General features: G+C 52.1%; 6 protein-coding genes across 6 annotated transcripts; 4 read left to right on the top strand and 2 right to left on the bottom strand.

The window, feature by feature from the left end:
* Positions 1-200: 200 nt before the first annotated feature.
* PG997_012013 (uncharacterized protein) lies at positions 201-975 on the bottom strand (the record flags this gene model as incomplete). Its single annotated transcript, XM_066816328.1, has 2 exons — positions 201-724; positions 972-975. The coding sequence occupies 2 exons, from the start codon at positions 973-975 to the stop codon at positions 201-203; spliced, it is 528 nt and encodes a 175-aa protein (XP_066662020.1).
* A 2,778-nt stretch (positions 976-3,753) lies between these two features.
* Positions 3,754-6,501, top strand: PG997_012012 (uncharacterized protein; the record flags this gene model as incomplete). The annotated part of the gene is made up of 4 exons (XM_066816327.1): positions 3,754-4,123; positions 4,177-5,423; positions 5,461-6,184; positions 6,281-6,501. 4 exons carry the CDS (start codon positions 3,754-3,756, stop codon positions 6,499-6,501), a joined length of 2,562 nt encoding a protein of 853 aa, XP_066662019.1.
* A 1,845-nt stretch (positions 6,502-8,346) lies between these two features.
* Positions 8,347-9,277, top strand: PG997_012011 (cell surface protein; the record flags this gene model as incomplete). Its single annotated transcript, XM_066816326.1, has 2 exons — positions 8,347-8,418; positions 8,459-9,277. 2 exons carry the CDS (start codon positions 8,347-8,349, stop codon positions 9,275-9,277), a joined length of 891 nt encoding a protein of 296 aa, XP_066662018.1.
* A 1,133-nt stretch (positions 9,278-10,410) lies between these two features.
* Positions 10,411-11,968, bottom strand: PG997_012010 (uncharacterized protein; the record flags this gene model as incomplete). Its single annotated transcript, XM_066816325.1, has 5 exons — positions 10,411-10,588; positions 10,687-11,204; positions 11,262-11,312; positions 11,370-11,648; positions 11,729-11,968. 5 exons carry the CDS (start codon positions 11,966-11,968, stop codon positions 10,411-10,413), a joined length of 1,266 nt encoding a protein of 421 aa, XP_066662017.1.
* A 3,656-nt stretch (positions 11,969-15,624) lies between these two features.
* PG997_012009 (kinase-like domain-containing protein) lies at positions 15,625-17,653 on the top strand (the record flags this gene model as incomplete). Its single annotated transcript, XM_066816324.1, has 4 exons — positions 15,625-16,503; positions 16,621-17,057; positions 17,135-17,566; positions 17,650-17,653. The coding sequence occupies 4 exons, from the start codon at positions 15,625-15,627 to the stop codon at positions 17,651-17,653; spliced, it is 1,752 nt and encodes a 583-aa protein (XP_066662016.1).
* Positions 17,654-18,488: 835 nt separating this feature from the next.
* On the top strand, positions 18,489-18,686 carry PG997_012008 (uncharacterized protein; the record flags this gene model as incomplete). The annotated part of the gene is made up of 1 exon (XM_066816323.1): positions 18,489-18,686. The coding sequence occupies one exon, from the start codon at positions 18,489-18,491 to the stop codon at positions 18,684-18,686; it is 198 nt and encodes a 65-aa protein (XP_066662015.1).
* Positions 18,687-22,151: the final 3,465 nt, after the last annotated feature.

Genomic DNA, 22,151 nt, shown 5'->3' with positions numbered 1-22,151 from the left:
CGTGATACTGAATTAGATTATTTGACACCTAGATGAAGGGGTGCTATAGAGAGCAAATAGGCCAAATTTAACATTGATTTTATTTCACTTTTGAAGTCATACAAGTGAAGCGATCCCGTACGCGTTATTACACAACTTTATTGGCACCCTGCTTCCATCTTACATGCACTCAATCCAACCAGATTCTTATGACGGCATCTTCATGGCCACCCCTTTCCTCTCCTCGTCCTCCTCAAACATGCCCCCTTCAGCCCGTACCGATACCCCATTCGCCCCGCGACGCCCACCAGACTTCCCAGACTCACGGCGCCCAAGACGCCGACCCAGGACGGCCCCGGCCTTACGACGCGGGCCGCCACAGCCGCGGCCCCCGCGGCCATGCCGCCGTACGTCCAGTCGTCCGTCTCGAGCTGGTGCCGGTGCTCCAGCAGGCGCCAGCTCCGGTCCTGCCACTCGATCTCGTCGCGGCCCCACATGCGGCCGGCGAGGCCGAGGGAGACGATGGCGAGGGTCCAGAGGGTGGTTTTGCCGGTGGCGTGGAGGAGGCGGGGTTGGAAACCTGTTGCTGGGGATGGTTTGGGGACGGAGGTGGTGGAGGAGGAGGGGAGGATGAGGGGCAGGAGGCCCTGCCGGACGCTGTAGAGGCCGGTGCCGAGGACGGCGCCGGTGGTGAGGGCGCGGGTGAGGACGTGGGTGGTTAGGATGGTGTGGGAGAGGGGTTGGTCTTCGGCGTAGGGGGTGGGGGAAGTAGCGGGACATGTTGTTGTAAGGAGGTTACCCCTTTTGCGAATAAAGCTGGTGGATATGACTTGGAAATTGTTACACGTAGGATGTTGCCAAGAGATTGTCGACGGTTGATGGATGTCCCTTTTCAAGCTGGTGTGACGCTCGCGGATTGTCGTTTTTTACTCAGATAACGTAACAGAGGAGGGATAAGGGGTATATGGAATTGCAGATGTTTTGGTGATTACTCATGGTTGTAGCTGACATCAGTGGCCAAGAGTCCATTGGATTTCTTCTTATATATATGCTGACAACACGCGAGCGGAGCAATGGTTGTCCACGCCTCGGCCGGGGAGCGAATTGTGGGTGGAGAATGCGAGTGCGAGCTGAGGGGCGCGCCGGCGCTTCAGTAGCGCATCGGGCCCGGGACAATACGTAAAACGCTTATCAAATCCAGCTTTTTGAGGTTATTCGGTTCCTCTTGAAGCAGAAGCTCGCGTGTCGTTGTCATGTCATATTGGTGTGTTTCCAAATACTAACCAGAGTATACTTAGTCGGGAGAGTGAATAAACGAACAGCTGTTGAAAAGGATGAAAAACATGAAAAAGTGATTACCAATAACTCTCTAGGCCGGCCCTGTAAGCTAACCCATGCCCACTTGGTTTGGGTGCTGTCACTGTTAGTGCTGACGCCTGGCCCACGGGTTAGCTTGACTTAAGTAAGTACTTACTTAGCCCCCAAGGAACTGTTTCCTCGGAACACGAACAAACCTCTTGTTTCAACTTGGAGCAGCATCTCGGGACAGGACCATACTGATACTGGATAGCCATCTCCCCAAAGAAACCCTCATACCGGGGGGGACTTGCTGGCTGGTCTGTATGTAGCATTGGATGAGAAATGAACCCTGCTGTGCGTGTGAGGTAGGCTCTTTCAGCTACCCACCCTGAGTGTGGCTTCCTCTCAAGGTTGCCTAGATAGTCCGCCCATATGGCTTCTCTTAGCCACGAGATAGACAGCGCAGCTCGTTGGGTCATGTCGGTCAGAAAGAATGTTTGATTCAAAGGGGATTGGTGAAGACGCGGCAGAGGACCCAGGCGGTAAACCTACAAGCCGTTCGTGGATAGGTCGTATCGGCTCGGCGGATATGTTCGGCGTCCCAGAGGCTCTCACTCACGGCATTCAACCGCTAGAAGAATGATCCAAAGCGCAAACGCAACAATTCAAACACCCAAATGTGAGGGTATAGTATCAGTTATGGCATAGCTTCGGGTAACATAGCCGGTCATGCTCGTATGGAAGCTCGAGGAGAGAAAGACCCCGCGCCAGTGTTGACCCCTATCTGAGCTGATGTAGACCTGAGCTGCTGTGAAGCAAGGCCTGGCAGATAAACCCAGTGTTCACTCACTCGGTACTGGCAACCCGAATGTGACCCTTCGATGTAGAAGGGGCCAGCAGATAATGCAAAACATCGTTGAAAAATGCCAAGAGAGAGAGAGAGAGAGAGAGAGAGAGAGAGAGAGAGAGAGAGAGAAATATCAACGTCGTCATGGCCGCCGGTGAGCCAAGGAAGCCCAAGCGTATACAGGCTCTGCTCTATTGAGAGCGGGAGAGCAATCCAGACCGCAAACCATCACCACAGCTGCCACACATAGGAAGGCTAACAGGAGCCTGGCTGGCCAAGGTTCGAGGCGCGGGCAGGATGCAATTCCCACTAAACGGTGTCCAGAAGAAGTTGCAGTAAAATCGCCTCTCTTGGTCAGCAACAGCAAACTTTCATATTTCTGGTGTTGTGTCTTCGTGTTTCTCGCAAGGTTCTATATGGCCTTTCCAGCCACTAAGATAGAATACCGGCAGGAAATCGATTCCTTGCTGTCCAACTACCGCCCGCGCGGAATGCGACCAACTGCACATCTCCAATCCCCATACTCGAAAAAGGGCCAGGGAGTACGGGGAGGTGTAGTACCGACTTGGCAAGGGTCTCTCGGTGATATTGAAATGTCTGCTGACGTTTTCTCAGGGTCTTTAAACAGTGATCGACAGACCATATGCCTGCATATTGATGACTGGCATGCTGGGTGGAAGGAAGGGGGACAGTGAGCTGTCAGCGCGGATTTCGGCTCCATGCACGTTGGAAATTGCTAGCATAAGATCTTTCAATGTTAGCTGGGCCTTTTTACACGTGGGGGGAAGCGATCCAGGCACCCGCCGGGTCTCATTGGTGGGAGTTTATTCCCTTCTCCCTTTGGATTGGATGGCGATAATAAATATCCTGAGCTTCAACTTCTTTTCGTAGGAATATTATGTTGCATCGACCAGACAAAGGGCACAATCCTTTCGCGACTACGGGTTGCTTACAGGACCACGCCAATCACTTGATTGCCGAAGCATGCAGAGCGATCAAGGCTGCCACATACACATGTCGACCTAGCCGCCAGGGAGGCTTTCAGGCGTGCGATTACGAGATAGCCGGCGAAAGCATCTGCTTTGGTGTCTAGAATGCCCCGGTCTTATCTATATATAATTACTCTGGACGTTAACATCTCGTGTAACTCCCACCGGACCGCAACGGCGAAGAACTCAAAATGCACATCACCAGCCAAGAGGCGCATTCTGTAATCAATCCTCGAAATCGGTTTCTTGGGCGTGTGTTATGCAGGCGCCGTAAATCATCATGGCCCGGGGCCCATCAACTCACCCACCGTTTTGGATGCGCCGAGGCCGCCACCAATTTCCCCCATATCCCATAACAGAAAGAATCTCTGTTGATCGCGGGATGCTGGACACTCCCTCTAGAGACATCCAACAATACATATGCAGGCGCAACACCGCCGATATTGCCCATGGGAGTTCACGTCAGGGAGGGCAAGGATTTGACGTGGTTTCCCGCCTCCAGAAACTACCTCTCTTTTCCATAATTGCTTCTGCCATTCGTCGTCCTCGAGGTCGTCGACGAAAGGACAGTCTCCTGACACTCGTTAATATAATATATACTATAATTGGGATATCCTATCCTGCCACATTCATTGCACCATGCGTGCCCAGTCGGTCATTTCGGCCTCTTTCCTCGCTTCGGCGTCTACCACTCTGGCCAAGTGTATACCACCAGTTCGCCTCTCGCCGAATATCCCGGCCTCTGTATACGGCAACAGTGAGCCATCTGCCGTCAGCTCCTCACAAGTTGCATCCCTGAGCACTGCCTCGAACGCGTTGGCTTCGGTCACTGCCAGTTTCGGTTCCCCTGTACCCAGCCCCTTTTCCAGCTCTTCATATAGCGCAAGCATCTCCAGCTCCGCACCTCTCACTTCGCCGACTGCACCGTATACCATCTCCAGCACCGCCAGCGGCTCGTCAACCACAAGCTCTGCGTCAGTCGCGCCCTCGGCTTGCGCCTACTGGCTAGGTATGTGATCCAGTTTCTAGTAAAAGGGTGAAACTTAACTCACATGTCTACAGAGGATCTGAAAGCTCAGGGCATCGCACCTTTCAACGCGAACCCGGCAGACTACAAGGTCTTCCGCAATGTGATGGACTACGGCGCCAAGGGCGACGGTGTGACCGACGACACCGCCGCCATCAACCGTGCCATCAACGACGGAAACAGGTGTGCTCCCGGGAAGTGTGCTTCAACAACTACCAGCCCCGCCCTGGTTTACTTCCCCAACGGCACTTACATCGTGTCTGACTCCATCGTCAACTACTACTACACCCAGATTGTCGGGAACCCCAACTGCATGCCCGTCATCAAGGGAAACTCCGAGTTCAAAGCCAGGTGGGTCGTCGACGGTAACCAGTACGGATCGGATGGTAAGCTGGGCTGGGGCGCCACCGACGTCTTCTGGACCCAGGTTCGCAACATCATCATCGACACGACCGATATTCGGTCGTCGTTGCAGGTGGCCGGTATCCACTGGACCGTCTCGCAGGCTACCTTGCTGCAGAACATCATCTTCAAGCTGTCGCAGGCTGCTGGTACGCAGCACCAGGGTGTGTTCATTGCTGAGGGATCTGGTGGTTTCATGAGCGATCTCTCCTTCACCGGAGGCGCCCAGGGCATGGCCATCGGCAACCAGCAGTTCACCATGCGCAACCTGACCTTCAATAACGTCATCACCGCCATCGACCAGGCGTGGAACTGGGGTTGGACGTACTATGGGCTCAAGATCAACAACTGCAAAGTTGGTCTGAACCTCACCTCCGTCACCGAAAAGGGCGAGCCCAACGTGGCATCAGTCGTCCTCTTCGATAGTGAATTCTCGAACACAGATAAGGCTGTAATCACAGCTCGCACCACTCCGAGCAAGTCGGCCGGCGGGGCCCTCATTCTCGAGAACGTGTCTCTCAACAACGTCCGCGTAGCCGTCGAGGGTCCCTCCGGCGCAACGCTTCTCGAGGGAACATCCGGGGCCAAGATCATCTCAGCTTGGGGACAAGGAGGTCAGTATGTCCCCAAGGGCATGCGTAATGTGGTTCAGGGGGATATCACGCCGAACAGTCGACCAGGCAGCCTAACGACTGGGTCTGATTTCTACCAGCGCTCCATGCCCAAGTATGAAGACCTACACATTTCGCAGTTTGTCGTCGCTCGTGCTGAGGGTGCCACTGGTGATGGCCACGCCGACGACACCGAGGCTCTACAGGCTGCCATCCTCAAAGCAGCAAAGGGTGGCAAGGTCCTGCTGATCAACGCCGGTTATTACAAGGTGACCAAGACCTTGTACGTCCCCCCCGGGTTCCAAGATCATCGGAGAGGCTCTGCCCGTCATCATGTCGTCCGGAAGCTTCTTCAACAACATGCATGATCCAAAGCCTGTCGTGCAAGTTGGTGCTGCGGGCGGTGAGGTGGGCAAGGTCGAGTGGTCCGACATGTTCGTCAGCACTCAGGGCGCGCAGGCCGGTGCCATTCTCATTGAGTGGAACATCCTGTCCAAGCCCAGCGAACCCTCGGGTATGTGGAATGTCCATGTGCGTGTGGGAGGCTTCGCCGGGTCACAACTCCAAGTCGCACAGTGCATCAAGACACCCGAAGTCCTCGTCACCTCCGCCCCAAATGAGGAGTGTGTTGGCGCGTTCATGTCGGTGCATGTGACCCCGTTCGCCTCGGGTCTGTACATGGAGAACTGTTGGATTTGGATTGCGGACCATGACGTCGATGATGTCAACAAGACCCAGATCACCGTGTATGCCGGAAGAGGCATGCTGATTGAGAGTGTCCTTGGTGGCGTTTGGGTCGTCGGCTCTGGGGTTGAGCATCATGCACTCTATGAGTACAATCTCGTGAACACCAAAGATGTGTTCATGGGCCAGATCCAGACCGAGACGGCGTATTACCAGCCCAACCCAGATGCCCTACTGCCATTCTCACGAGAGCCCACATACAGCGACCCCGTGTTCAAGCAGGGCGAAGATGGATGGGGTCTTCGCGTTGTCGATAGCAAAGACATCTTGGTCTACGGCGCCGGAAGTAAGTTGATTTCTCCCCTGCAGTAACCTTGTAGGATGTCATCAGACATCTCGTCGTCGCACCTTTGAACTTGATACTGACAAGAGTGCCTTGCAGTGTACTCCTTCTTCAATAACAACAACGTTCACTGCTCCGACCAAGGCAACAGCACCAAGTGCCAGTCGCGCATCTTCAGCATCGAGTCAAGCGAAGTGTCCGTGTACAATCTCAACACGGTTGGGACGACGTACATGATCACTCAGGACGGCACCGACGTTGCCACTTGGGCGGACAACCAGGCCGGCTTCATCTCAAACGTGGCGCTATTCCGGAGCTGAGCTAGAGCGATCAAGGGGGCAGGCGGCCATAGGATGACACCGCTTTGACTTTGAGATGTGACGAAAGGGGTACCTAAGGTTATTTGGAAAAGATAAGGACAAAAAGAAAATTTGTAATGATAATGAGACAGATGTTGCCGTTACTGCCGCACGGCCCCGAGCCACGATCCATAGCAGCGAGCCGGCGAGTAGCCTCGGCTGTATGTTAGTAAATCAATGCAGTGTACCGGGTCAGCTTGTGAGGATCGTGAGGATCCTGTTTGATACCTTGTTCGCATCCGTTTCCTAAAGAGGCAAGATCTTACATAAAGCAGGTGTTTGGTGATGCAAAACCATCAACCTGCCTTGTTCCCGGTGACGATCACCCACAAAACGCATCCAGCATGAGTACGCGATAGGTTCGATACCTTGGCGGGAACCGGAGGCTCCTCGTCTGGGGTGGAGCACGCGGGCACGTTTGCCGGGTTGGCAGGTGGCAGGGTAAAGTTGTAGCAAAGGCAGGTCCCAGGCAGGCCCAAGGCAGGCCTCCCAAACCAGGTTGGACCAAACACAGACCTGCCGTCAGTGCTTTTTGACGGTGGAGGGCCAGGGCTCAGGTAGGTGGTGGAAGATCACGATGGAAGATCGGCAAGAACAAATCCTCCGATTGCTTCATCGTGTTACCCCTTGAACCGTGATGAAGCTCGATGAATGTGTCGGGTGGAAGCTGCTGCAGAGCCAGCAAACCAGGAGTGACGCTGGAAGCTTCGGAGCTTCCTCCCTCACAGTTGTCATACAATTGTGGCTGCGCGCAGGGGCTCCATTCTCGGCCGCTACTGTTCCACTACCGCAACCACCCCCACGAAAATAAGCTTGAGCCTCCATTTAGCGCCTCTGTAGGGGTCGGTAGTGGCCGGCAAGCACTGCTGCAGGGGAAACTCCACCCCAGGAACCCCTCTAAAACGTGAACCAACTGGGTGGCGCAAATCACTGCACACCACACCTACCGGGCCCACCTGAGACCTGAGACTCTGCAAATGTTTGTGATCTCTGCCAAGACGGTAATGCGTTCCGTTTCCACTGCAGAACATTGTCTCCGTTCCCAGACTGGGGGGTGCCTCTTCCTGAGATGCGATTCGTCCATCAGCCTGTCAAAGTCGACTGCGACGGTAACAGTAACTCCAGCCCTCGAACTGGGGCCAGGAGTTTGCTGCCAACCCGCTGTTTCCTCCAGCTTGGACTTGCGATTCGCTCACTGGATCTGTCATGGCCCCGTTTGAGACTGCCTGTTTGGATTCCGCGCTGGGCGTCCACTTCCCCATCAATACAGCATCAGCACACCTTTAAGCTTACTTGCCTAGACGACCTAGGTGCCAGATAGGCCGTATCCTGACGGTATCGTGGTGTGGTGCATCGCCCACCGGTGGAGTTGCGGGCATGGACGCAAGCAAGAAACTCCAAACATCATCCCCTGCCATGCGCCGGAAACAACACTAGATGGACCTGCTTCCATCCCATCGGTTGAGACCATGGTCCGGAGGTCAGCTCGTCCGGTGAAGGGGTAAGGACAAAATAGTGGCATTCTTGTAGGTTGTGTGTAAATATCAGACGAAGAGGTTGACGCTGGACAGTTCTTGTATAAAGGGACCAGATTCCTCTCGAGAGTAAGGGTTCTATCTCCTCCTCATCACCATCATCCAACATCATCACCATCAAAGCAGTGTCTTTCGATCTTCCTCTTCTCCCTCCCCTCTTATTCTATTCATCACAAGCCCCGGTGGCATTTTACGCTTATACCCTTTTCCACTTCTTATTCCCCTTTAACTTTTTCAGCCCACCCCAATCACAGACATACCGACCATCAAGATGCGTTACTCTCTCGTCCTCGCTGCTGCCGGCCTCGTTGCCTCCGTCTCTGGCCACGGTCTGGTCACCAAGGTAGTCGGTGCCAACGGAGTGGAAATGCCCGGTCTCACAGTCGCTGACGGCACACCCCCGAGACTGCTCCAGCAACGGCTGCGGCTCCCAGGCCGATACTGCTATCATCCGTGACCGCGAGATCCAGTCCGGCAAGGCCGGTCCCCTGGGCCGCACCCAAGGAAACGGCAAGGTTGAGGCTGCCACCATGATCGCCAGCTTCATGGGTGGCGGTGTCGCCCCCACCAACAACGGCACCGGTGTCGGTGTCGAGGACAACATCCCCGCCAACGTTGGCCAGAAGAGCACCAAGAACACCCGCGGCGTCAACAGCGCCAAGTTCCGCCGCCAAGGCTTCCTGAGCGGCCTCCTGGGCGGTGGTAACAACGGCGCCGCCAAGGCCAAGGGCACTCAGACCAAGACCGCAGCTGAGACGAACGTCAAGGCGACCGCTGGCCAGGGTGCCTCGGACGGTCTGCCCACTGCCGACGAGAACGGCGAGGTCACTCTTCAGTTCCGCCAGATCAACCAGGACGGCGCTGGTCCTCTTGAGGCCATGATCGACGGCACCTCGGGCGGTACCGACATGGCCGCCTTCAAGAAGGCCGAAGTGACTCAGGACGTTCCCGGCTTCGTCGCCGGCCTCTCCACCGCCACCATGACCGACTTCGACGTCAAGGTTGCCATGCCCCAGGGTATGACCTGCGACGCGAGCGTTGGCGGTGCCGACAACGTCTGCGTCGTCCGCGTCCGCAACAACACCCCCGCCGGTCCCTTCGGTGGCTCCGCCGCTTTTACCCAGACCAACGCGGCCCGCAAGCGAGCCATCGCCTACCGCATCAAGAAGCGAGCTGAGGAGGCCCGCCAGAGCCTCGAATAAGCGGTTCGGGTACTTGTGCGCTATTGGTTCGAATTTTCCTTTGGTCATTGGACTATAGACGGGGTCATGAATGGTATACCTATGGTAGGACATGGGCGGGCATTAGGCGCTGGGAGTACTTATTATTTCTTATCACAATTCACTCCGACGACGGTAGGGGGTGCAGCAGAAAGGGGTGGTATTGGATTTTTGGCGACAGATCGAATTTTCTTATTTATACACTGCTTTGATGGATGATTGATGGTATGTACATGGAAAGATGGATCAACACATGGCTCCTCCTCTGGTTACCAGCAGGCGACGATTTGGTCGCCTGGGATGGAATAGGAGGGGTTCGGGACATTCCTTTTTGATCGTTGTAGATACAGCAATATTATACCTGTCGACGAATACCTTCCGTTTTCGATGATCCTTGATGACTGTGATACACTTCGCTGGATTTGGTTTTAGACACACAAGACTAACAACGAGGCCACCAGCTTTTGTCATTCAATAATTCCATTCGACCTTGGTCCTGATCAGCATTTCATCCCGTCAACCAACATTATGAAGTTGTTATGCTAAGCAGGTAAGCTTATATAAACGTTTAAGTGACAGGAACAAAGCGTCTGCCAAATTGTGACAGGTGAAGTTAAACTTTGGATGACATGGCCGGAGGTTTGCTGCCCTATCATCGGGACGGACCCTTCCCGCGGTCCAAACATGAGGCCAAAGCGGGTTCCCGAGAGTGAAAACGATAAAGGAATTGTCATCAACTCAATATCAAAAAGACACATGTAAGATCAACTACCACACTAAGGAACGATTTATATGTGTGACCGTGCAGGGGTGATAAATAGGCCGGGCTCATCAGATAAGCAGCTTCGAAAGCATATGACCATGCGGCCCGAAACCGCCAGCTAAAATATCAAGTACGACTGCGGCACCCATACTGAGCGCAAGTAGCATACAAGTCCGGGACGGGCCAAGCCTACCCATCTTCTCCTTCCTAAAACCCACTTCCGAAGCCGAAACGCTCACACTTTGTAGCACAATACTCAAGAGGACAACTCTTCTAGCACCTCGTGGTAAACTCTAGTTGAGATTACTGAGGCACTTCAGCTTGACGTTACCCAAGTATGACGGCTACTCCTTTAGGCCTTGACGCTAGACACATCCCAGTGAACCTCTAGCATCGACAGTAGAGATCCTTCGATCTGCACCACCTTATGGAGGACGAACTTCTCATCAGCGGCTGCCAGCAAAGCTTTCCAGTCGTCCAGATATCGATCGCGGCTGTTGAAGAAGGTTTTCAAACTCATGTCAATCGCCCTATCATCATAAGTCCCGTCAGGTCAGCAATTATGGTCAGTCTTTTGGTAGCGATAGTCAAGTCGACGACACCTTCAGAGAGTGTGGTATAACGTTACCTCTGAATTCGCTCTTCACTGATCGGAACCGTGTTTGGCGGAGTCATGCACTTATCCTGGATGAGGAGTTTGGCCCCGCGTCGTAGAGCAGGAACCTGCGCTTTCAAGAGTTTCACAGCGTTCTCGTCGTTCCAGTTGCGGAAGGCCATACGGAAGTAATAGACATCAGCCTGGACTGTCTGTGGCGCGAAGAGTTCGTGTTCCATGAAGTCAACGCGCCCCTGGAGCTCCTCGGGAACTTCTGCTCCCTTGATCATCATCGGCCCGTCCTGGACCAGGAATCTCGTCTTCTCGAAGTGCTTGGCGAGGTCCATGGCAACTACACCCCGGGACCCGCCGACATGCACAATGTGCGAGTTTCCAAGAGATGCCCAGTCGTAGGCCTTCGAGACTAACATGTCGCCGCAGCCTGGAACATGGTCGAGGGATTTCATGCCACTTCCGAAGCGCATCGCCCGCTCAGGGTCGGCATGAAGGACCTCAAAGACCGACTTGCCGTTATTGGCAAGAGCAAAGCCCTATAGGTAGCAGAATTAGCCCAAGGCCTAGCTGCAGAAACCCCTATGTGCACTCACAGTTTCCTTGATATCGCCGGATGCTGGCCATTTCTCAAGCGCGTCCGCCACCTACGATGACTATCAGCATACCGTGTCGGCTCATATCCTGCCTACCTATTCACTCACCTTGGCGCAGGCTGGCCATGTATCCTTGCCTTCGAACTGGGCCCAAGCCTGGATGTGCGGGAGGCTCATGAACTTGGAGACCTTGGTGTGCGCCACCATTTCCGGCTCCGGCTCTTGCAGGACACGCATGGCCATCGCGTGGCGAAGCACGCGTCTGACCTCGGCGTGGGACAGGCCCGTCTTTCCGGCAACCTCTGCGAAGGAGAGCTTGCCGCCGGCCGGCACCATATCCAGGATGCCGAGCCGACAGACCGTGTCGAGACTGATGAGGTTGGAGATCTGACGGAAAAGGTTTACTTGATTATAGATCCAATGGAGCGAGCGGGCCTTGGGTTCGGTCAAAAGGAGGGAGGTCTTACAGCAGCGAACTTGAAAATCAGCATCAGAGGCTCTGTGAGCACTTCGTTGAGCTCGGCCGTCGCATCCAGTATCTGGGCACGGAGACTGTACATGTCGTCGGGAAATGACGGAGGGCTGTCCTCGTCAAAGGTTGGAGATGGCAATCCTTGGTCCGACAGAAGCGTCTCGAACTTGTTGACAGAAGCACTGATCTGAGCAGCCAGTTCGACAATTCTGGGAGTGTTGTTGGACGACGCCATGGTTGCTGAGAGAGCTACGATGCTGGAGTCTAAGGGTGGTAGAGAAACGGAGAGAGCAGGCAATGCAGTTCGTGGAATTGAACAACGATCGCGTAGAAACTGAGTTTCAGGTTGAGAGCTTCAACTTCAGAGGGGGTGGGCTGTTGTCGGTACTGGTTAAGCTTACGTCCAAATTCTGAGGTCTGAGCCCAGATCGGAACGTTTGTTTGGATGTTGGTTGCATAGCAGACGGCATGCCGGGTTGCTCTAAACGAACTCCTTGCTTCTACCTCACACCGCACCGGCGAATGGCACTACGCCTTTAGGGCCAACTGTGCCGCACTGGAAACGAGAGTGCAACCTCAGGATACGGATACATCGGCAGATGAAGTTCCTGACCGGTTTAGAGATGGATCGTAAAGTGGGAGGCTTGTGATGTCCAGAGGCGATGTGTAGTGTTGATCTGTAGTCGTATTGGGGGGTCACTCTGTAGCAGTAGCCGCGAATGGATAAGGAAGAGCAACGGTGACAACGGGAAGGAAGATCAGAAGTAGCTCAGCCCGTGGCGTTCTCGTCAGAACACAACCGACGTAAGGGCTCAGGCTGCCCTCGCATCCTCCGGATGTCCTTGCTTCCAGCGCCACGTCCGGTTATTGTTGGCTGTGTAGCACGACGCGAGTAGGCCTCCGAAATAGACACCAACCAGAACCAACTGGCTGAGCCGACGAAGTTCTTGGTCTTCCGACTTAGCTTTCCAGACTGATATGTAGCTTATGCGTCAGCACCGCCTGGACGCCGGGCTCACCACATCATCAGCTCCATGTGAAGCCCTGTTATAACAGCAGTTTGCCACGACCTGCTTCCGAATCCCCACGTTGCCAAATACGTTCATTATACACTCAAATGACCTTTACACCAAAAGCTTAACAATGCGAAGAACTTGGCAAACGACACATCAGATTCGTTGTTTCACTACAGTATTTCGAACATCTTGCACACATCACCACCTCCTGCTCTAGCTTAGCGCAAAAGCGTCACTCCCCGAGGATTGGCCTTTACTAAATGGTCACTTGTCGACCATGTTCGTTGGTTCTTACCAAGAGAGTCTGCAAAGCGCATACACGCACGAGCGATTAGATCCTGTGGAAAGAACTAAGACAAGGGTGGCAAAAGGACAAAATAAATAAATAAATAAAAACATACAACACCGAGGATTCCCAGGTCGTTACCGACCCTAGTACTAATTCGGCTTTTTAAGCTCTTGTCTGGGGGAGGGCGGACGCTAATATTGTGTAATAAAGTGTTTTAGAAAGGGAAGACCTAGTACCGCCGCACGGATTATATAAAAAATCAGCCGAATCGAAGCGAAACGGACCAGGACGGTGTTTAGTACCGTATCGCGCCATTTTCGGTTTCTAGATTCTTTTACCGTTTTTTTGTACCTTCGCTTCGTGGGCGTTGCTGTTTCGAGTGGCCCAACTACGCTTAACTTTGAACTAGACGCCCTGATAAACATATACCTAGCCTTTTGATGGCTTGCTCCACCGCATCGCTATGGTTATTTTCGGCGTCTTAGGATTGTTTATTTCTAGAACGCAATTCCTATTGGATGATGATTTTAAACATTGAAACGTAATACTCCGCGTTGCCACGGTCGCTTAACTGCTTTCGTACAACCCTCGTGTATCTTTAACGCCCGTTTGCAATGAGTGTATTACGTTAGAGTCTAGCACTACCGCTAAAGGCTACTTTTTCGGTAAACTTACCGGCTTGCTAGACCGCCAAGTCTCACTGTGGCTATTTAGTGGCCTTGCTGCACTCGTCGTCGCGCTGGCAAGGCTCCCGGGCGAAGAGACGGAGATGCCTTCCTATAAACACAGCCTTAATGACGTCTCCTGCCCTATTACAACAAGCCGACGCTGACGAAAAGGAGGTCGTATATACGAGGTGGCGCCCCGGACTATGCCTAGGAGCCTATATGCAGTATAATCTCGACTATTCGAGGCTCAGCCTAACAAAGACGTGTTTCGACTGGAAATGCGCCTATACGCCTGATCTTATATTTGTACAAGGAGCACTGTAGGCGCTCAACTGCAAGCTTCCTTCCCACGGCTTGGTTATCAACATGCACTTGCACCTTAAAACTAGATAGTATGAATAGTAGCGACCATCTTTCCCTCTATTTAAACTGCTAAGACCTGTGGAAATGGGAACGAGGCAGAGAAGAACAGCTTGAAATATGTCTCCGTATGGTGTATACCAACTGCAACTAAGTTCATGCGGCTGCTCACCGTTATGATGCGATTGTTTTATCTTGGTGTGTTGGGAACTAGCATAGCACCAACGCCTGCATGAGACCCAGGTCTCGGTTCGGACCATAAATTGACTATCATCATCATCATCATCATCATCAGGCTGTTCTAATTCAAATCTGGCCTACATTGAGGCATTCCCTAGTGCATTGAATGGAGCTCACTTACTAAAGCCCAATGTGTCGTGGCAGACGCTAAAGCCTCGCAACATATCGCATGGTGAATTTATTAGCCTACAGTAACTCGCCAAAAGCAAGACGAATAAGGCGCAAAGCCGATAGCGGAAAAGATTCACGTAGGCACACGGAGGAATGATGTGTTGTGACCGAGGGTGGGGCTGGGGATGGTTTTTCCAGTTGCAGGAAAGGAATCGTGTTCAGGGAGGTTGCATGCGGGTGCGTTAGGCGTTTTCCCTACCCTGGCCCTGCGCCACCGGGTAAGTAGGGTCGCGATCGCAAAAACCTGCCAGGCAGACATGTCAGCCTGTCAGCCCACGCTTGCTTAGTGCATCTGCGTGCCTGAATCAGTAGTTCTATTCTTCCCTTCTTCTTCCGAGCGCTCTTAGATCAGCCTATTTCAAATTTCATAAGCAATGCCTCCAATCCAGACCTATAGACTCCTGACGCCACCAACCTCCATTGCGCATTACCACCACCGCAACCCAGAATCCTGCCCAGACGAGCCAACATGGTGAAGTTATTGGCTCTTAGCCGAATCTCTCCCCGAAACCAATCCCATGCGTATGTCGCTGTCGCTAACCCTAACACTTGCGATGATTGGCAAAATGACATCAACCAGGAACATTCCAGATTTGTGAGTCTCCGAGCGATCGAGTGGCTCAGGACGTTCTCAGGATTCAAACGGGAAGATTGGCGATGAATTGTTATGACCGTCTGTGTGCGAGTGCGCCAGGATGGTTCTGTATCTGAGCTGAGTGGTGTGATGGTGTGGGGTAAGCCATGGTGATTGGCGTGATGATCGAGATGCAAGCCAGGCAACCTGGCGCAGCATATCAACACCCCAGTATCAGAGGCATAATCTGACCTTGATATTGACTATTCTGGGATCAAATGGGACCATAAAAACTATTGGAGAATGCGGCTCAATTGAAGCAGGCTGGAATGACGCGCATAATAAGCTGCCCATGGCCGGCTCAGGGAGTCTAGGGAGTCTAGAAGGATTGGAGAGATGAAGCTGTCGCTGATCTCGCAAATGCGATCTGTTTCCCTACTTACATATGATTGCTCGCCTTGCAACGCCCGCTTCACTTGAACTCTCTTCCACCGCGATTCTCCCCCCTATTGGGATCTGCAGCTTTGCGTGTCATCACAACTATCCTCACACTGCCAGCCTGATTACTCCACGATGACCCAGCCCACCATTCCTTGGAGGAGTAAGGCAGGGCTTGACGACCCTAGGGTTCAGCGTTGCTATGACCGAGGCAATGCTTTCTTCGACAAGGACGTACCAATGCTCAGCCGACCCCGTTCCAACCCCAGAAGCAATCCGAATCAGAACTGGAAGGATCTCACGGCGAAGTTGTCAACAGAGCTGTGGAGCTCTGTCGAGAAACCGGCATGGGGTGGTGCCACGGCCAACTTTTTGCCACGGCAACGGTTCCGCCGCATCGTGACCCCTGAGCGTGTACGTGCCATTGTTGCCGGCCTTGCGCCTTTCAACGGCCGCGATCTTGAGGCGTTCGTGCATGTAGCCTTTCATGGTGGGCTCTTTGATGGTGTATACAGGAGACCAAGCGTGAAGCTCCTGGCGGCTCTCATTTGCGTCAACGCGGTCAACAACTACCTGGACTTGGTGTCTAAAGGCGTAAGCGACGTCTGCCTGCCTCCCGTGTTCGACCAAAACCACATCATAAATCCATTGAAATGCCAGAATCCCAAATGCAATACCGGACACACATTCCTGGGGGATATCAGCATCAGAGACCGCAGGGATTTCTTCGCGTGGGCATATTACCTCAACGCACCTTATTTTAAGAAGCCGGAGCCACCGAAGCCACCGAAGCCGGGCACACCTATGCCGGGACTGCATTATCATTATATATTCAACGAAGGCGATATACTGCCAATAATTTCGAGTTCAGTCCAGGATCCCGGAAGTGCTACAAGTCGGAGTCGCCAGGCAGCCAATGCAAATTCTTCTAGGTCACAAGGGGCCCAGGACGGTGGGTTCAGTACGGTAACGCGCGTGGAGCTACACCCTGAACACTTTGACTTTGGAGCACAGGTGAGTCCATGACATGGCCCCTGAGTTTTGTACGAAGTATAGTACAAACACATCTCCGTATTTGGATGGTGGAAATTCATTTCGATCGAACGTCGTCTGACTGACTTTGATATATAGAACGGCGAGAAATACCAGTTCTTCGCTTTGAAAAAGCTGAATACATCGGACCAGACTATGTTCAGCAACGAGCTTGCCTCACTTCTGGCATTTATCGCAAACGACAATGAACATCTTGTAAAGCTCCTGGCCAGTTTCGAGATACGCAGCTCCGTGACTAACCGCACACAATACTACCTCTTGTTTCCATGGGCGGACGGGACCCTTTGGGACTTCTGGAAACTGAACGACGTATTGGACCGCGGAGCCAACCTGTCCAAGTGGATGTCAGATCAGTGTTACCGACTAGCCAGCGCCCTACAAGCCTTCCATAACGAGCGCAAGAATCAACTTAGGTTTCTTAATATCGAGAACGATAATAAAGAGCTGTATAGCCGTCATGGAAACATTAAAGCCGAAAACATCCTGTGGTTTAAAGCCCAAAGCCGATTAGTACTGTACGTTCCCCTATCAACCATTACTATAGCCAAACAGCGTCATCCGACAGAAAATACTGACTGGGGTATTACTGTAGGAACGATTTTGGGCTCGCCCGTCTGCATACCAAGATATCACGCTCGGCCCAAGATCTAAACACTATGGGTCGAACGGAGACGTACCGCGCACCGGAGTTTGATATGCCCAATAGCAAGATTTCTCGAACATCCGACATATTCTCACTAGGATGTGCTTATCTGGACTTCGTTACTTGGTATATCGAAGGCTTCTACTCCGTCGACGTTCAATTCGTGGACGCGAGATCGGAACCGGACCCTCATGATCCCGCCTTCAAACTAGATACCTTCTTCAAGATCGAGGCGAAATCCGGTAAACCGACCCCCGTGATCAAGCCACAGGTCAAAGGGTGGATTCAACGGCTGCGAGATCATCGGAATTGCACCCAATACATCCTAGACTTCCTGGAGCTCATCGAGGAGCATATGCTGAATCCCAACCCGAAGCAGCGGTATGAGTCAGACAGAGTTGCTGAAAGGCTGAGGGTGCTTCGGGAGTCCTGCCGCAAAAATACAACTTACTGGAAGGATCCAGTTAATTTGGGGAAAGTCGAGCAAGATAACGTTCTGTCTGGGCCTTCAATCGTAAGTCTATACATAATATTGCTGAATATGCGATTAACCACTATGGCATAGTTATCCAATTCGAACTCGTTCACTGATCGTACAGAATCATCTGTGCCTGGTGGACGGCTGGACACCGAATCGACGGCGTACAAGACTTTGATTGGTATCGGGGTGACGCCATGGATGATCAATACTCCAGCGCCGATACTGTCGTGGTTATTCAAAATAAGTACAGTAAAGTACTTATTAACGAGATCCGGCAAGATCTCTTATCTTCTGAATGTGCCTGGATTATAACACAGTTTCCAACTCTTCTTAAAGAGTTCGCTCTACGATTGGGAAACCAAGAGGATAGGCCCATTTTCCGAAACATGATGCATGTTGCCCATAAAATGAGCAGGTAAGTGCTAATTCAGGATTCATCCTCTTTGCACCTGACTTAGAGATCTGATATATATTCATGACAGGACTATCACGAATCAATTATGCGGAGATATATCTTATGATGAGGAGTTGAGTTTCAGTGACAACGATAGCGATGACGACGAACTTCGGGCACCTCCCGAGCCGTCTCACTTTAGTTATGCAGGCAATATCGTCGATTGGCAAAAGGACCTGCTATTGAACGAAGAGACAGATTTGCCCTCTTCGCCGACAGAAGAGCCAGACCAGTCATTTCCGCCGCCAAATTCAATTGAAGAGCAATTAGAGTCAGGTCAACAGGGCCTACGCGAGTCAGGGGCTTACTCTTGGCTTATTAACACGGCCCGGCGGAAAATTCGAATGAATGGAATTGACCCACACACAATGGAGAGTCACAGAGCCTGGATGTTGGGTATGCTGCGCAAGAACACACCAGAAGCTTACAGGAAGCTCAGCAGAAGGAGGAAACCGAACCAATATTCCGTCCACTTCAAGCTTCGATGGAACCTGGTCACCTTCATGGAGCAACAACAATACTCCGATGAAGGTATCTGGGGATCATTGGGCGAGTCATCACCCTGACAGGAGACCACCACAAGGTCTATGCGACTTCCTTGAGAGATTATATGATCGCAGTTTGGCCATCAACTGGCTCGGACCTGGTTGAATTCTTCGAAGACCTATGGGTAAATAAAGGAAAACCCTATAAAAGCAAGTGATCCCGCCTAATCTCTAAGGAGGTAGTGAAACATATTAATACTTTTGAAGGACTGCTCAATAACAATACCGCAATATCTGCGCATATCGAACAAGACACCACCTACTTTGAAGCTACCGGAATAGAGTTTGAACTGGCGGAAATTGCCCAACAACTATTTTGGTTGTCGTCCGCACTTCAGACACAAGTTTCGCATTCAGTAGCGTTATCGGCCGCCAAGGTGCAGAACGACCGCTTCATTCTGAATCAAGCTTTGCCATCACGCCCTTCAGGCAACGAGATCATTGGTACTCTTGAATGCCAGGTCGATTACATACATTCATTTCTCAGTCGAAAAGACCCCCAGTCAGCACTAGACATTGTTGGTATCCTTTCTTTCGGCATTGCCAGGTTACTGAAGGATATCCAATCCCAGAACGGCCCGAGGGAAGACCTGGATTGGAGATTTCCTTGGAGATGATGGCAGCTCTCGCCTGCGCCAATCGTGTGACTTCATTTTGCAGTACATTGATAGTTAAGGGGTTCTCCACGCTTTTATATGCAACCTCAGTTGTACAAGATTGTATTTTCTGGCACCTCGTTCAAAATTCGGATGGGTTACCAATATCCTTCTCGGATGAACGAGTCAGCATTAGTTCTGGCAGCTTGAAGGAGGTGAGCTCATTGCAGCCAATTGCCGCTTTTCACACCCGTCACATTGTTGGATGGACTGAAGAGCTCACAAGCCACACTGGTAAGTTCAGATGAAGCCACAACCAACAAAGCACTAATTTGTTATCATTAGGCAGTAATAATGCTAATTACCTCATCGGATACTCCTGTCTACGTTCGCCAACAGAAGATATTCATTGTGAGAAGGCTCAGATATCATTGAGCAAGATCATTGGATGCAGCGGCACATTCTCTCGTGGCAACAGAGAAAAGCCTTTACACAACCCAGCCGAAGCAAAGGTATACTTCAAGAATCTGGAGAAGCTCAAGAACCACTACGTGGTCCTGTACGATGTCCAAAGCAAAAGGGCCTGGCTGGTCTATGCTATTCAGGCGCTTCTGCATTTGATCCAAACTTACTTGAGGACTATTCAGTCAAATGGTGCCGGCCCAGTCTTGACGATCAAAGGGGAACTTCCTCCAGAAAATGTCGATGCAGAGACAGCTCTTGAACTTCTCAAAGACTACGATAACATGCGTATCGAAGTAGGTCAGTCAGGGGAACACACCAAACGAGACGATCCAAGTGCTGCGAAAGAAGAGGACACCTACCGCCTTAGGGACGTTGTAGAAGACAGGCTGGACATACTTGAACAAATGATTGGGCACGTGTCTGACAGACGGAGCGAGACTAGCGTTGGATATCGCATTCGATTTTCGTTAGCCCAGAAGCTGGTAGGCTATGATTTCATGCAAATCGTCGAGGAAAGTATCCACACCGATCCTTTGGTCACGAAGCTTGAGCGTGAGGGCCGCGGATGGGGGAACTTCCTCAAATGGATCGACGCACCCGTGCTTTTTGGCAAAAACTTTGGCGATCTGTTGGAACCAACCCCAAGAGCCAGGGAAAATCCATGTGAATATTGCTACTGGAACTGCGATGCCCCCATAGCCGCGAGGTACTTTCCGTGTCCATTTCTTTGTTGGAACATCTGGTAGAGCGGCGCGGAAGAAAGATGGGCAGATCCTGGTGTTTGGTTGAGAATTTCCACCTGGACATGCCAGATAGCGTTTTCTCAGATTGCCAGTTGCCTTCACGCGATAAACACCACGAGTCACGAATCCGGAAAATTACTCGGAAGTCGTATCGGCAAGGGCAGTCCCTTCCCGTTTCGGTGCAACATTCCTGGGATAGGTCACTCGCTGGTGTTTTGATCGGAACGCCGCACAGAGTCCTTCGTAAAGATAAGGCGAAGGAGTTTGCCACTACGACTTTGGCACCAACTTCAGCAGAGCAGAATGAGCAATCATCGGGACCAGCGTCTTCGTTGTTTTCTAGTACTCAAACCTGGACACCAGAGAGCAGTGTGTTGAACAGAGTTGTCAGCGACATCAATCCGTTGGGGCCTCTCGATCCTTCCGATAGTAAGCAAATCCGCCCATTCAATGACTATAGCGGAAAAGGGAAGGGGATTGATGCCCAAGGGGACAAAAAGGGAGTGGCCAGGTCGCGCGACAATGCTCCTGAGAGTTTGACGGCCTTGCCAGCCGAGGAATTGCAGATAAAAACCTCGATGCCACGCCTGAACACTACAGTCGCATACGAAAGTGCGGGCGGGTCAAGTAGTGGCCCAGGTTCGAGAGATCGGCTCAACGTTCGGCATTCCGACGGCGCGCATGAGTTGGAAGAACGAGGACAAAGTCGAGCCAACGCTGTCAGTGAGCATGACATCAACGTTGGGCTGGCTTCCCCAGTAATTGATAAGTCCGCGGGCGAGGACAATTTGGGACAAGATTCTGACCGTGAGACAATGCCAGACCTTGGCCGAGCTCAGCGTGCCCAGCTCACCAGCCAACCCCTCCGCCGCCGTCCCGCTTCCCGACCTCGTATAGCCCCCTTGGTAAGAAGCGGCATAAGCCCGCCTTTAGCGGCAAGCGTCGTGTCGCCGCCACCCTGGCCCAAAGAGGTGATCGCAATACCGGTCGAACTCAAGCACATCCCATGGATAGAGCCTGGATGGTTTTGGTGGTAGGGTTGGGCTCCCTGGTCTTTCTATTGGTTTTGGTGCTGTTGATATTCATTTTCTATCTACTGCCGAACGGCGGGTCATCCATGCGTCGCTGAGAGCCTGGTCGGTTTGGTCGTTAGATTAGGCAGAGGGGCCTTACAGAGTTGTAAAAATGCACTGCTACTGTTCTAGGCAGCACCCTAACAGGCTATTGTTTACCCGTTTTGTTCCATATGTGTTGCAGCAGGCTGTCTGTATACCATATCCATTCATGTCCTCCCCCTTAACGCATCCCTTTTTCTTGGGCTTATTTATTCCTGTTTTCTCATTTACCCTCATTTATAGACCTTGCATCTCGTTTTAAGTAATTTTATTTAGACAAGTCGTCACGCTGAAAATTAATATTCATTAATTACTAGATGTAAGCAACCAATCTGATGTGGCAGTATGGTTCAGCACGAGATGGAGGCACACCAAGGTTTGGGAAGGCCTTGTGTGCCCTATGCAGTGAGCGCATGTTCAGAAGGGATGAATTGGTATGCGCTCAGACACCAAGGACCTGTATATATGACATGAGAACGACCCGGTAGATAGATGCGAAAACTAAGGCTTTGAACCCCCGCTACCTCAGACCCTACCGTCGCCTAGCTGAATGCTTACACTAGATTA

The sequence above is a fragment of the Apiospora hydei genome (genome assembly GCF_038363865.1).
Source record: "Apiospora hydei strain CBS 114990 chromosome Unknown utg000009l_segment0_segment0, whole genome shotgun sequence".
In the NCBI taxonomy this organism is placed as follows: Eukaryota; Fungi; Ascomycota; class Sordariomycetes; order Amphisphaeriales; family Apiosporaceae; genus Apiospora; species Apiospora hydei.
The sequence above is the reverse complement of the archived record's forward strand: the minus strand, read 5'-3'. Positions and strand labels throughout refer to the sequence as shown.